Source organism: Bos mutus, chromosome 18 (assembly GCF_027580195.1).
Source record: "Bos mutus isolate GX-2022 chromosome 18, NWIPB_WYAK_1.1, whole genome shotgun sequence".
Taxonomy (NCBI): Eukaryota; Metazoa; Chordata; class Mammalia; order Artiodactyla; family Bovidae; genus Bos; species Bos mutus.
Genome location: NC_091634.1, coordinates 19,713,085 through 19,726,944, shown reverse-complemented (window position 1 = coordinate 19,726,944; position 13,860 = coordinate 19,713,085). Strand labels below are relative to the sequence as shown.

The window sequence follows — 13,860 nt, the reverse complement described above, 5'->3', positions numbered from 1 at the left end:
GTCCATGGGATTCTCTAGCTAAGAATACTGGAGTGGGTTGCCATGCCCTCCTCCAGAGGATCTTCCCGACCCAGGGATTGAACCTGTGCCTCGTATGTCTCCTGCATTGGAAGGCGGGTTCTTTACCACTAGTGCCACCTGGGAAGCCCTTCACCATTTTATAGAAGTTTTTTTCTTTTTTCTTTAATATAAAGCCTTTATAAAAAGGCTTTCAAAGTCTTTTTATAAAATTAGAATAATATTGATACTAAATTTTGGCAAGGGCAACAGAAAACTATATATATATACACCAATCTCACTTAGGACTATCAGTGCAGGTATACTGAATAAAGTGCTGGAAAACAGACTTCTATAGTAGATTAAAAGAATAATAGTAAATAATGCCATGTATATTATTTTTATAAAAACTTCATATTTAAAAAAAACTTTTATATAAAGGTCTCTGGAACTTTAAAGGTATAAACTAAGTTAAATACGAAGAAGCTGGCTAGGCTATTTAGTCACTGGAATAGTAAGCCTTTAGAGAAAAAAATTAATATCTCATCATTTCTGCTTTATTGACTGTGCCAAAGCCTTTGACTGTGTGGATCACAATAAACTGTGGAAAATTCTGAAAGAGATGGGAATACCAGACCACCTGACCTACCTCTTGAGAAACCTGTATGCAGGTCAGGAAGCAGCAGTTAGAACTGGACATGGAACAACAGACTGGTTCCAAATAGGGAAAGGAGTACGTCAAGGCTGTATATTGTCACCCTGCTTATTTAACTCACATGCAGAGGACATCATGAGAAACGCTGGACTGAAGGAAGCACAAGCTGGAATCAAGATTGCCGGGAGAAATATCAATAACCTCAGACATGCAGATGACACCACCCTTATGGCAGAAAGTGAAGAAGAACTAAAGAGCTTCTTGATGAAAGTGAAAGAGGAGAGTGAAAAGCTCTCCTTAAAGCTCAACATTCAGAAAACTAAGATCATGGCATCTGGTCCCATCACTTCATGGCAAATAGATGGAGAAACGGTGGCTGACTTTATTTTTCTGGGCTCCAGAATCACTGCAGATGGTGATTGCAGCCATGAAATTAAAAGACACTTACTCCTTGGAAAGTTATGACCAACCTAGACAGCATATTGAAAAGCAGAGACATTACTTTGTCAACAAAGGTCCGTCTAGTCAAGGCTATGGTTTTTCCACTGGTCATGTATGGATGTGAGAGTTGGACTGTGAAGAAGGCTGAGTGCCGAAAAATTGATGCTTTTGAACAGTGGTGTTGGAGAAGACTCTTGAGAGTCCCTTGGACTGCTGCTGCTGCTGCTAAGTCGCTTCAGTTGTGTCCGACTCTATGCGACCCCAGAGACGGCAGCCCACCAGGCTCCCCTGTCCTTGGGATTCTCCAGGCAAGGACACTGGAGTGGGTTGCCATTTCCTTCTCCAATGCATGAAAGTGAAGTCACTCAGTCGTGTCCGACTCCTAGCAACCCCATGGACTGCAGCCTACCAGGCTCCTCCGTCCATGGGATTTTCCAGGCAAGAGTACTGGAGTGGGGTGCCATTGCCTTCTCCGCCTTGGACTGCAAGGAGATCCAACCAGTCCACCCTAAAGGAGGTCAGTCCGGGTGTTCATTGAAAGGACTGATGTTGAAGCTGAAAATCCAGTACTTTGGCCACCTGATGCGAAGAGCTGACTCATTTGAAAAGACCTTGATGCTGGAAAGATTGAGGGCAGGAGGAGAAGGGGACGACAGAGGATGAGATGATTGGATGGCATCACCGACTCGATGGACATGGGTTTGGGTGGACTCCGGGAGTTGGTGATGGACAGGGAGGCCTGGCGTGCTGCAGTTCATGGGATTGCAAAGAGTTGGACACAACTAAGCGACTGAACTAAACTGATGCCCCCTGCAATGGAAATGCAGAGCTTTAACCACTGGACCGTCAGGGAAGCCCCACTGTCAGCTTATTTTTAATAGGTTAATTTTTAGAGGCGGTTTCGGTTCACTGCAGTATCAAGCAGAAGCACAAAGATTTCCCATATACTCTGTGCCCCACACATTCATAGCTTCCCCCGTTATCAGCATCCCCCACCAGAGTAGTATATTTGTGAGAATTGATGAGCCGATATTGACCCGTCATTGTAATGCTGTCTGTAGTTTATAATTGGGTTCACTCTTGATACTGCGCACTCTATGCATTTGAGCAAATGTATAATGACATGTATCTACCATTACAGTATCATACAGAGGAGTTTCACTGCCCTAAAAAAGTCAGCTGAACCCCACCTATCTATTCCCCCTCAGTGACTCAGACCTTGGTGACTACTCATCTTTTATTGATTCCATGGATGTGGGTGGCACACTCCCAACTTTGTCCTTCTCCTTCCACATTGTGTTGGCTCTTCTGGATCTTTTGCCTTCCATGTCAACTTTAGAGTCAGTTTGTCAGTATCCACAAAATAACTTGCTGGGGTTTTTATTGGAATAATATTGAATCTGTAGATCAAGTTGGGAAGAACTAACATCTTGACAGTATTGAATCTTCCTATCCATGAATATAGACACTCTCTACATTTATAACTGTTTGATTTATCAGAGTTTTGTAGTTTTCTTCATAAAGGCAGACCTTGTACATATTTTGTTAGTTTTATACCTAAGTATTTTGTCTTCAGTACTGCTAAGGTAAGTGGGATTAAATGTTCTTAATTTCAAATGCTGCTTGTTTATGGCTGGAATATAGGAAAGCAATTGACTTTTTTTATATATTAACCTTGTTTCCTGCAATCTTGATATAATTACTTCCTAGCTCTAGGAGTTTTTTGGCATGTGCTTTAAGATTTTCTGTGTAGACAATCAGATGACACATGAACAAACTGTATACATGTATACACACACACACATGTATTGCATTAACTAGGACTTCAGTTATGATGCTGAACAGGCATGGTGAGACAAGACATCTGTGCTTTGTTCTTAAACTTACCAGGAAAGCTTTTAGTTTCTTATTAAGTATGATGTTACCTATAGGCTTACTGTAGATATTCTTTATGCATTTGATGTGTGTCTTTATAAAGAGAGTTTCTTATAGACAACATATAGTTGGGTCTTGTTTTTGATCCAGCCTGACAATCTCTGTCTTTTTCTGTATTTTTAGTTGTGCTGGGTCTTCGCTGGGCTCTGCACTGGGACTGCATGCGGGCTTTCTCTAGTTGCACCAAGTGGGAGCTACTCTTCATTGTGTGGTGTGGGCTTCTCGTTGTAGTGGAGTCTCTTCACAGAACAGGGATTGAACCCTTGTCCTCTGCATTGGCAGGCAATTCTTATCCCCTGAGCCACTAGGACAGAGAAGGCAGTGGCACCCCACTCCAGTACTCTTACCTGGAAAATCCCATGGACGGAGGAGCCTGGTAGGCTGCAGTCCATGGGGTCGCTAAGAGTCGGACAAGACTGAGCGACTTCACTTTCACTTTTCACTTTCATGCATTGGAGAAGGAAATGGCAACCCACTCCAGTGTTCTTGGCTGGAGAATCCCAGGGACTGGGGAGCCTGGTGGGCTGCCGTCTCTGGGGTCGCACAGAGTCGGACACGACTGAAGTGACTTAGAGCCACTAGGAAAGTCCCAATCTCCATTTTTTAATTGGTGTATTTAGACCATTGACGTTTAAATGATGATTGATAATAGTTGAAATTATAGTTGCATATTTGTTACCGTTTTCTGTTTGCTGTGCTTGTTCTATTTTTTTCTTTTACTCTTTTTCTGCCTTTTGTGGTTTTCATTGAGCATGTTATGTGATTCCATTTTCTCCTTTCTTAGCATATCAGTTGTACTTAATTTTTTTTACTTTTCATTAATGGATTCCTAGGGTTTGGCATACACATTTACAGCTAATCCAAATCCACCTTCAACTAACATTACTGGCTTCATGGGTATCCCAGGTACATTATAATAAAATAACCTCATTCTTCTGTTCCATTATCTGCATTACTTCTTTCATTTCACTTATACATAGAGAGTGTGTGTGTGTGTGTGTGCGCGTGCACACACGTGGTGCACACATACATAAGCATACATAATCGAATATATTGTTGCTATTATTATTTTAAACAAACTTATCTCTCAGATCAATTAAAATTAAAAACTTTTATTTTACCCTCTCTTACACCTTATCTGGGACTTCCCTGGTGGCTCAGTGGTAAAGAATCCTCCTCCCTATGCAGGAAACACTGGTTTGATCCCTGGATCAGGAAGATCCCCAGGAGGGAGCAAGGACAACCCCCTCCAGTATTCTTGCCTAGGGAATTTCATGGACGGAGGAGCCTGGCGGGCTACAGTTCACGGCATGGCAAAAATTCAGACTCAACTTAGCAACTGAACAGCAGCGGCAGTGTGACGTTTCTCCTTTGTTTGTGTAGATCCACATTTCTGAACTTGATCATTTTCCTTCTTTCTAAAGAACTTCTTTAACCTTTCTTGCAAGACAGATTTACCAGCAACAGATTACTTCAACTTTGTTTGTTGGAGAAAGTCTTTATTTCTGCTCACTTTTGAAGAGTAAGTTTGCTGGTACAGAACTCTACCTTGGTTGATTTTTCTCTCAACACTTTGAATAGTTCACTCTACTTTCTTGCATTGTTTCTGAGAAGTTTAATTCTTCTTTGCTTATGTTTCCCTCTGGCTCCTTTTTTCTTTTTCTTTTATTTTCTGTAGTTCAAAACTGATAGGCTTACGTGTAGTCTTTCTGCCGTTTATCCTGTTTGGTGTTCTCTGAGAGGCTTGTATCTGTGGTTTGATATCTGATGTTAATTTAGGGAACTTCTCAGTCATTACTGTTTAAAATAAATTTCTTCTGTTCCTTTCTCTCTTCTAGTATTCCCATTACACATAGATTACACCTTTTGTAGTTATGTATTCTGTTTTTTCCAGTCCTTTTATTTATTTATTTTTTGCTTTTTGGTTTGGAGGTTTCTATCTGTTGTGATATCCTCAGGCTCAGAGATTCTTTCCTCAGGTGTATCCAGTCCACTAATAAGCCCATTATAGGACTCCGAATTTCTATTATCTATTTTTTTCATCTCATTTTATAGGGTTCTGACCTCTTTGATTTCCCTCTGGTTCTTTTTTGGAATTTCCGTCTCTCATCTTTGTTACTCATCTGTTTTCCCATGCTGTGTATTTTATTCATTGGCGCTCTTATAATTATTCTTCATAGTTGTTTTAAATCAGCGGTCTAATAATTCCAGCATCCTGCTATATCTGACTCTTGTTCATGTGCTTGCTCTGTCTCTTCAGCTTTGGTTTTTGCCTTTTAGTATGTCTTATAATTTTTTCGTGATAATCAGGCATGATGTACTGGGTAAAAGGCTCTGCTGTCAGTAGGAGTGTGATGGTTAAAAGTAAAGGGAGGGAAAATGTTCTGTAGTCCATGCCTAGGTCTCAATTTTTTAGTGAGCCTGTGCCTCTGGGCTGTCAACTGTGCTTCTCAGCCCCCTCCCTCCCCAGCCCCTGGTTGACAAGATAGCTGGAATGTCCTGGAGTTGAGTATTTCTTTCCCTCAGGTCAGTTATGCTCTGATAAAACTCCAGTAGGTTAGGCTCTGGTTAAATAATTTATCCTGAGAGCAGACCTTGTTAAGAACAGAATGTTCTGGCATGTCTCAAAGTGGTCCTTTTACCCCTCTGCTGACTCTCTTGTTGTGGTGGTGAAGAGTTCAGGTAAGTTACCTGATTTGTTAGATTGGTAATTAAGTATTTAATAAAAATGACTGTTTAAAAGTATGTTTGCAGTTTCCTAAAAAGATAAACATTCTGCTCTTAACTATTTACACAAATGATGAAAACTAATATTCACAGAAAACCCTGCACATGAATGTTTAATAAAAGCTTTTTTCATAATTGACAAAACTTGGGAGCAACTAGATGTCTTTATTTGATCATAATGTACCTGAGCTATCCATGAAGCCAGTATAGTGTTACTTGAAGGTGGATTTGGGTTAGCTGTAAATGTATTTGCCAAACACTAGGGAAACCAATAATATAAAGTAAAAAAATAAGTATAACTGACATGTTAAGAAAGGAGAAAAATTGAATCATATAGTATGCTGAGTGAAAACCACAAAAGGCAGAAAAAGAGTAGAAGAAAATAATAGAACAAGAACAACAAATGGAAAACAGTAACAAATGTGGTAGCTTGGTGGAATATTATTCAGCGATGGAGAGAGGGGCCTCTCAAGCTCTGAAAAGACATGGAAGAACTTACATGCAAATGGCTAAGGGAGAGAAACCAGTCTGAAGAGGCTGCATACAGTATGATTCCAAATGTACAACATGCTTGAAAAGGCAGAACTGTGGAGACAATATAAGGATTGGTGACTGCCAGTGGTTAGGGCGGGAGGGCTAAGTAGGCGGAGTGCCAGAAGGTGTTTAAGGTTGAGAAGTTATTCAGCATGATGTTATGATGGATTCATGGCATTATGCATTTATCAAAATACATCGAACTGTACAACATAGAGAACCCTAATATAAACTGTAGACACTAGTTAATAATAATGTATCAATATTGGTTCATCAGTTGTAGCAAATATTCCATACTGATGCGAGACGTCAATGATAGGAGGAACTGGGTACAGAAGGAAAAGAGGAGTTTATTCAGTTCAGATTTTACTGAATGTGCCCAATTATGTCAAACAGTTGTTACTTGGACTAGAAACTTTAAGATAAGTATCTGTTTTACTTATGAAATCTACATTGTTGAAGCATTTCAGGACTACTGCTTACATTTCCTGTGAATTTATAAGTAAGCACAGAGTTAATGTTGAAAATTATTTAATTCCTTTTTGCTTTCTTAAGAAATAAAGTGGTATAGAGAATTGATTTTGTGTATTTGTGTATGTGTGTGGTTAAATAATTTAGTGCAAAGATTTAGCATGTTAGTATGTTAGAAAATCTTTCCAAATACTTAATAGCTAAAGTAATTTGAGATGTTTGTGTCCTGACTCTTATCATTTCTTTATAATGTAAAATACTTTTATTTCACTGATTCTGAGAGATCCGTACTAGGACATTTTAGCCTCTGATATCAATATGTCTCTTATAATCAGTGGTATCTTAGATTCAGTGAAATGTGATATCTAGTAAGTCCTCAGGAGAACAAATTTAACAGTTGTTATGAAATTGTGGGGTCATCTGATTTCCTTCTCGGTTTTTCAGATGCTCATTGTGTGGGTATGTGTGCAGCCATCCTCCTTCTTTGAAGTCTCACATGTGGAAGCATGCCAGTGACCAAAATTACAACTACGAACAAGTGAACAAGGCTATTAATGATGCAATTTCACAAAGTGGCAGGTATTTGATCTTACTGTTACATATAAATAAATTACTGTTGCATATCTATATATTTTCTGTAAAGTTAGAGTTAAATCTACTAGTCTACATTATAACCAACTCAGTATTTGATGTGTTTTAAGGATTCGGGGGAAATCCTCTGGAAAGACGGTATTAAACAGCAATGAAGAAAGAGCTGATTCTCTCACTTCTGGAAGTTCAGAAAATTTGATGTCATCCTCAGAGCTGATTCCCCAGGCTCCCAATGAAGTCAGAGGTCCCAACGAGAATGAGAAGCTAAGCCCTGCAAGTAATACCTCAAAAAACTCCAGTCTGGCCCCTCCTGGCGTGGAGTACTGCGTTCTACTCTTCTGTTGTTGTATATGTGGTTTTGAATCTACCAGCAAAGAGAATCTCTTGGATCATATGAAAGAGCATGAGGGTGAAATTGTAAACATCATCCTGAATAAGGACCACAACACAACTCTAAACACAAATTAGATGGAATTGTTATCCAAAGAGGAAACCAGCCGAGGAAGACTCCTTTAAACTGCAGTCTGCCCTTCGTGCTGTCCAGCAACTTACTAGACACAGAAGAAATAGTTGGTGTGATTCTTGAGGAAATGACAGATGGTACTTTGGAACCAAATTTGTAATGTAATAAAAGAAATTCCAAATAGATAAGGGGTAATAATATTTAAGCATTTGAGTGAGGGGAAGTGGGTTGAGGAGGCAGCAAAGATATAACCTTATAATAACCTTCTGTTACCTCTTAGTTTGAGTGTATTTATTATTAAAAGCTTATTATAGTGTAGAAATGCAAGCAAAAGAGTTAAGAAGGGGCTTTTCAGGAACTATTCCAAAACATACTGTTAACTAAAGTGTCACAGTCTTAAGCAGACCTTAGTTTTCTTTATTCTCAATTTTGACATGAATGACAGGCCTCTTGTGAGAAATGGGAGGCAAGTGTCTGAGGGTTTGTGGTATCAACAAGAAAAAAAAGATTATTACAGGGCTTTGAGATGATCGATCCAAATCTTTCGCCAGATTGATAGGAATAAATCTACACTCAACCTGAGATATATTAATACTTTACTCTTTAGAAAGAAAAGAGATCTCTAAATCCAAATCTAGATTATAAGTAACCATTTACAAAGTAAATTATTGTCTTAAATTTACAGTGAATGTCTTGTGAGCAAAAGAGGAGAAAGGTGAATTCCTACCGACCTCAAATCAAAACTCAAGGTTCATAAAAACGTGGAGCACAGTGCACTTCTCAGAGATTCTTTTCAGAGTGTGGATAGAAACCCCAGTTTCCTCAGTAGTTACCTAGGCCTTCTAGTCCGCTCTTCTAAACTAGGCCAAGTTTGCTGTCTAAAAAAGTCTGTTAAAACAACGAAGTAGGCAACTGCGTCTAGCCATGAGACCTTGGAAATAGTTTAAACTGTTAAATAAAAATCATTTAGGGGAAGTGGGATGAAATTCAGAAGCCCCTTCAAATGAGTACTACTATTGAGATTTTATTTCCTTTAGTTTTTTATTTAGTTACACTTAGCATACGAAGTATAACCAAATGTGGCTAAAATATAGTAAAAAAATCCAAGTTTTTCTAAAACTTTTAATAACAAAAAACATTTGGGTTTCTCCTATCCAGGAAATTGCTTTTTTTTTTTGGTGTGCAATAGGACACATGGGAAGCCAGTGAAAATGCGCCATCAGATAGATGAAATCTTCTCATTAATTACACATTTTGTATTCGAGCGTATTTCAAAGGGTGAAGATAGCAGTTGTTGGTTTGCTCTTGTAGCCCTGATCATTGTGTGTGCATTGTTCTGCTAATGTCAGTTCTGCCTACAAATCAGAAAGCGGCGGTGCACCATGCCCTGAGCCATCTTCATGGTGCTCTTTCTGAACCTGACTCTTCATCCTCTAGAGCTAAGGCTGTGACTCTCATAAGCTTAGAAAACAGTGAAACGGAAGTTTTTGAGTAGGATACTCAATGGACACATTTTAGGAAAGAATTCTCTTCCCAAAGTCCAGGTTTGAGTCAAATGAATTAACATTTTTCAGATAGCCTTAGGAACTACTTAAGCGGGGCCAGGCACTTGAAATATTGTCTGATTTTTTTTTTTTTTTAATCTCATTTGATGGTGATATTTGAACAAACAGAATTGATTGTAACTTTGCAGCTGTTTAATTTAGGTAGCTTTAATTTATTTGTGAAAGTTAATCCATTTCTGATATCTGGTTTTTAAAGAGAAGATGAATTCTTATATACTAAACTGCATTACTCAAGACCCCATACAGGCCATCCAAGTTTCCCTCTTCTTCCCCCATAAAGAGGTCTCCCTCAGAGCTTCCTGAGGAAGGCCTCTGAAAAAAAAAAAAAAAAAAGACCCCATACAGTCGGTTTTCTCATTTTCTCCTGTTTTCAGGATTAAAACACAGTGAAATTTTATTTCAAATTCAAATGATACATTTTAAATGGTTCCATTATTATTATATTGTTTTCACTCAGATTTTTCATTACTGGTGGCTCTGGCTCAGTGTTTCTGTATAAAAATCTATTACTCTGAAAACTGACAACCTTAGAAGAGTTTTTTTGTTTCATAAATTTTCCTTGGCTTTAATTTTACATAATCATTTGGAAAATATTAATAACTAAAAAACATTCCCAAAATTTCAACAATGAATTTTTGAATTAACTTTCTTCATTTCCTTAAACCACTTCCATTGGTTGTTAAATTTTCCATTTGGAATCACAAATTTAAATTTTACCTAGCTCATGGGAAAAAAATTAACCCAGAAGTTCAAAAGTCTTTAAATATTCATCTGACTCTAGCCTAAAATATCTCCAAAAGCTTTCTCCTGGCCTGTAGGAGGAACCATACACCAAAAATGTTTTGTACTTTCCCATAATGGTTTTGTGACAAGCCTTAAGTTAACTGTCTCCACCAAGAACAATTGAGTATTTCTAAAAGTACTGATGAAGACTAAATATGCAATTTTAATTCTAGAAGAGATAGGTATTAAAATAATCAGCAGGAATTCTCTTTATATAGGAATAACATTTACTGGCACTCGATCTTTTGTTATAGAAAACTCAGTATGTGTTTTCCATGCTGAACACTTAAATTCTAAGATTTGATAGTGAGCATAGTTTTTAAAACAAACTTACTGGATAAGGCAAAGGTGGGGAGGGGGAAGATGATGCATTCTGATCATTATAAATAATATTTTATCAGGGCTCTATCATTTTCTCTTTCTCTAGTAATCCCGAATATGGTTGGTATCCCCAGTGTTCTAACAGTACCATGCCTGTATTCCAGTTGACCTGTAGACTTCAAGCTCTGAGTCCAACCAGCGCAGTGTAGTGACACTGACTGAAGCCTTTATTCTAGATCTTTGGTCCTTTGAGGTAGCTATCAGTGGCTTTGCTACTATTTCTTTTTTTTTTGTCTCTTCTCACAAAGCGAATGGTGGGCACCTACGTTTACATTGTATCTTCCTGCAATGTACTTGGCTTGACAGAGACAAGCAGGCTTCTCTTTGAGACTTACTATATTTTTAGTTTTCATAGACACTTATTTAATCTTTTTTTATTGTACAGCAAGGTGCTCTAAGTAATATTCTATAAAATATATTTAATAGAAATTTGAGTTTGATATTCATGGACATGAATACATGTATTTTTTTAAGAAATAAGTATTGTGTAACACTACGGCATTGCTTCTATAGCCAAAGTCTGAAAATTTCCGAAACACTGACATGTAAAGACTACAGTTAATTCTGACACTGTATCTTATTAAAATAGGATGATTTGCATTTTGTAAAATTATCCTGCACATCAAGCTGCATGCCTTAACGCCTAAAACTCTAGGATTGTGTTCATGGTAGAACAGTTTATCTGTTCAATAAACAGCGAAGCAAGGTCTTAGCGCTTCTTTAACTACCTTTGGAAATACTGTACAATGTTAGAATAATTTATTTTGCTTTACAGGAGTTTGTCATGTATTGACTTTAATATTGTATTTTGGTAATAAATTTTTTGTTAAAAACACTTGCCTCTAAGTTTTATTAACAAAAAGTTATGTCCATTCTTAATTTGGAAATGTTGATTTAATCACTTAGAAATTTGGGCTTAAATAATGAAGAATTTCCCCAGGCTTAAAATAAGGGTTATGATTGCCTGTTAGTAACATGTTAAACTATTGGTGACTAGCATTATACTGTGTTGGACAGAGGTAACTGAAAAAGCATTTAGATTGTTTTAATCTTTTTAAAAATTCAATTTAATTTTTGAGGCTTTTTTTTCCTTGCTACCCAGCTATCTTTCACATCCATATATGCTTTAAATTCTGATACAGTCTAAGTGCTAAAGACTAGCTCTCTTAACGGCAGTTACATTTTGCATGTGCATTGATTCATTGCACTGGCAGTGGAGCTAGTCTGACTGTATCATTGGTCTAGTTACATTGCCCTAGAATCATGGGCTACCTCAGCTGCTAGTGTCCGAGGCCACATATTTCTTCCCAAAAGCTTTAATCCCTTGTCCTGTCTCCCAGAGGCAGCATAATTATATCCCCTATCTTTTCAAGAGCCAAATCCCAATTCTGTTGCCAACCTCCAGATAGCTGTAGAAATCCCAGCACAGAAGATCCAGAACATACGGTGCAGTTTGGTAGCCACCAGCCACATGTGGCTGCTGAGCACTTGTAATGACGAGGATGCTAAGTGTACAATATACAACAGCTCTGAAGACGTATTTTTTTAATGTATCTCATTGATAGCTTTTTATATTGATTACTTGTTGAAATGATATTTGGGATATTTTGGATTAAATAAAATATTAAAATGAATTTCACCTGCTTATTTTTTTGTGTAGCTGCCATAAAATTTTAAATTGCACATGGGGCTCACCTTGTTTTTCTGTGGTAATTTATTTAGAAGAGGGATTAGTAAACTGACAGCTCTTGCTTGGAATCTGGCCTGACACCCATATTTGTAAAAATAAAGTTTTATTGGAACACAGCCATACCCAGTCATTTGCATATTGTATACGGCTAATTTTGAGGTACAACAGCAGCACTAAATAGTTGTTAGAAAATACATGCACCATGAAACCCAACTTACGATCTGTTTAATAGTAAATCATTTGGCAGAGTTTGCTGACCTCTGACATAGAACTGTGGTATGATCTGTGCTTTAAAGCTCTGAAAAAGAAAAAAGGCTTCTTATAAAGAAAACTTTATTATATAGCACTATTTTATAATGATATTATCTCTCCCTCTATAATATTTATAGTCTTCTTCTACAGCCCTACCCATACTTTACAACTTCAACCTAAGTGTTTCATCATCCCTACTTAAAGCCAAACATCATTTGTTTAAAATAACATAATTAAATAATAATGCCATTTTAAAAAGTACCCTTTTCCTCCTGACAACCTTATGGTGCTGATGTACCCTCCCTACTTCACCCCTTCAGTGATGTAACTGTGGTGGGAGTTAACTGTGGCAGCTAATCCACTCAACCGTGGTGACCAGTTGACTTGCATAATCCAGGATATAAAGAAGAGCCTCAGATACACTTCTTTATAATGAATAGCTTCTCTGAGCCTAGAACCAGATTCAGGTCGGGTATGGTTGTGGTTGGCCTTGATGTAGAACTGTTGATTAAACTGGCAGACCTAAGAAAAAGTCACAGTGTTCACCTACATAGATTCTTCTGTATCAAGCAGCAAAGATGTAAAATAAACATTCTTGGCCCTGTAAATTCTTAGAGACGTTTCTGTTTTTAATTGGTGCCACACAATAGATAGTATGTTTTGATTTATATCATAGAATCCAAATGACTAAGATGCTTAAACCATTTCCAGAGTCCTAAATGTGCAGCAGAATCCAGTGTGTGTTGTGTTGGGGAACTGTAGACCTCATTTTTCTGGTGATATATTAATATACTGTATCCAGTTTTCTCAGTTGAACCATAAAATGCTATGACATTGATTTTTATCTCTTACTTTTCCAGTATGAGTAAGTCCTGTTTAAATTGTTTGCCTTAAAAAAAAGTTGATTATAGTAGATCATCCTTTGAATTAAAGCTTAATTTTAGGCATCTAATATAAATTCTTACCATTATAGAAAAAAACCATCAGATGTTGGTATTGTTTTGCTTCCTAACTCAACTACATTTACACCAGTTGTGTCACTTAATCCAGACAGTAAAGGAACCATTTGGGACAGTTGCAAACCTGAATGTAAGACATATATACCCTCACGGCAATTCAGAGGCACATGGGGCCGTTGTTTGAAAAGGACAAGACAGGTGGGTGGGTTTTTATTTATTCTTTAACCATGCAGTCAGATCCATCTATTTCCATCTTTCTAATTTTTCAGCTTTGTCGTCGTTTAGTTGCTAAGTCGTGTCCAACTGTTGTGACTCCATGGACTGTAGCCCACCAAGCTCCTCTGTCCATGGGATTTCCCAGGCAAGAATACTGGAGTGGGTTACCATTTCTTCCTCCACAGGATCTTCCTGACCCA

General features: G+C 37.7%; 1 protein-coding gene across 3 annotated transcripts in view; it reads left to right on the top strand.

Moving 5' to 3' along the window:
• The window catches only part of ZNF507 (zinc finger protein 507), a 42,149-nt gene extending 30,771 nt beyond the window's left edge, over positions 1-11,378 (top strand). For 2 of the 3 annotated variants that reach the window (XM_005897750.3, XM_005897751.2), the window contains 2 exons: positions 7,205-7,339; positions 7,462-11,378. In XM_005897750.3, the coding sequence (XP_005897812.1) occupies positions 7,205-7,339; positions 7,462-7,819 (493 nt within the window). In that variant the 3' untranslated portion in view covers positions 7,820-11,378. The remainder of the gene's footprint in view (positions 1-7,204; positions 7,340-7,461) is intronic. The other variant, XR_011467698.1, reaches the window with a different exon arrangement.
• Positions 11,379-13,860: the final 2,482 nt, after the last annotated feature.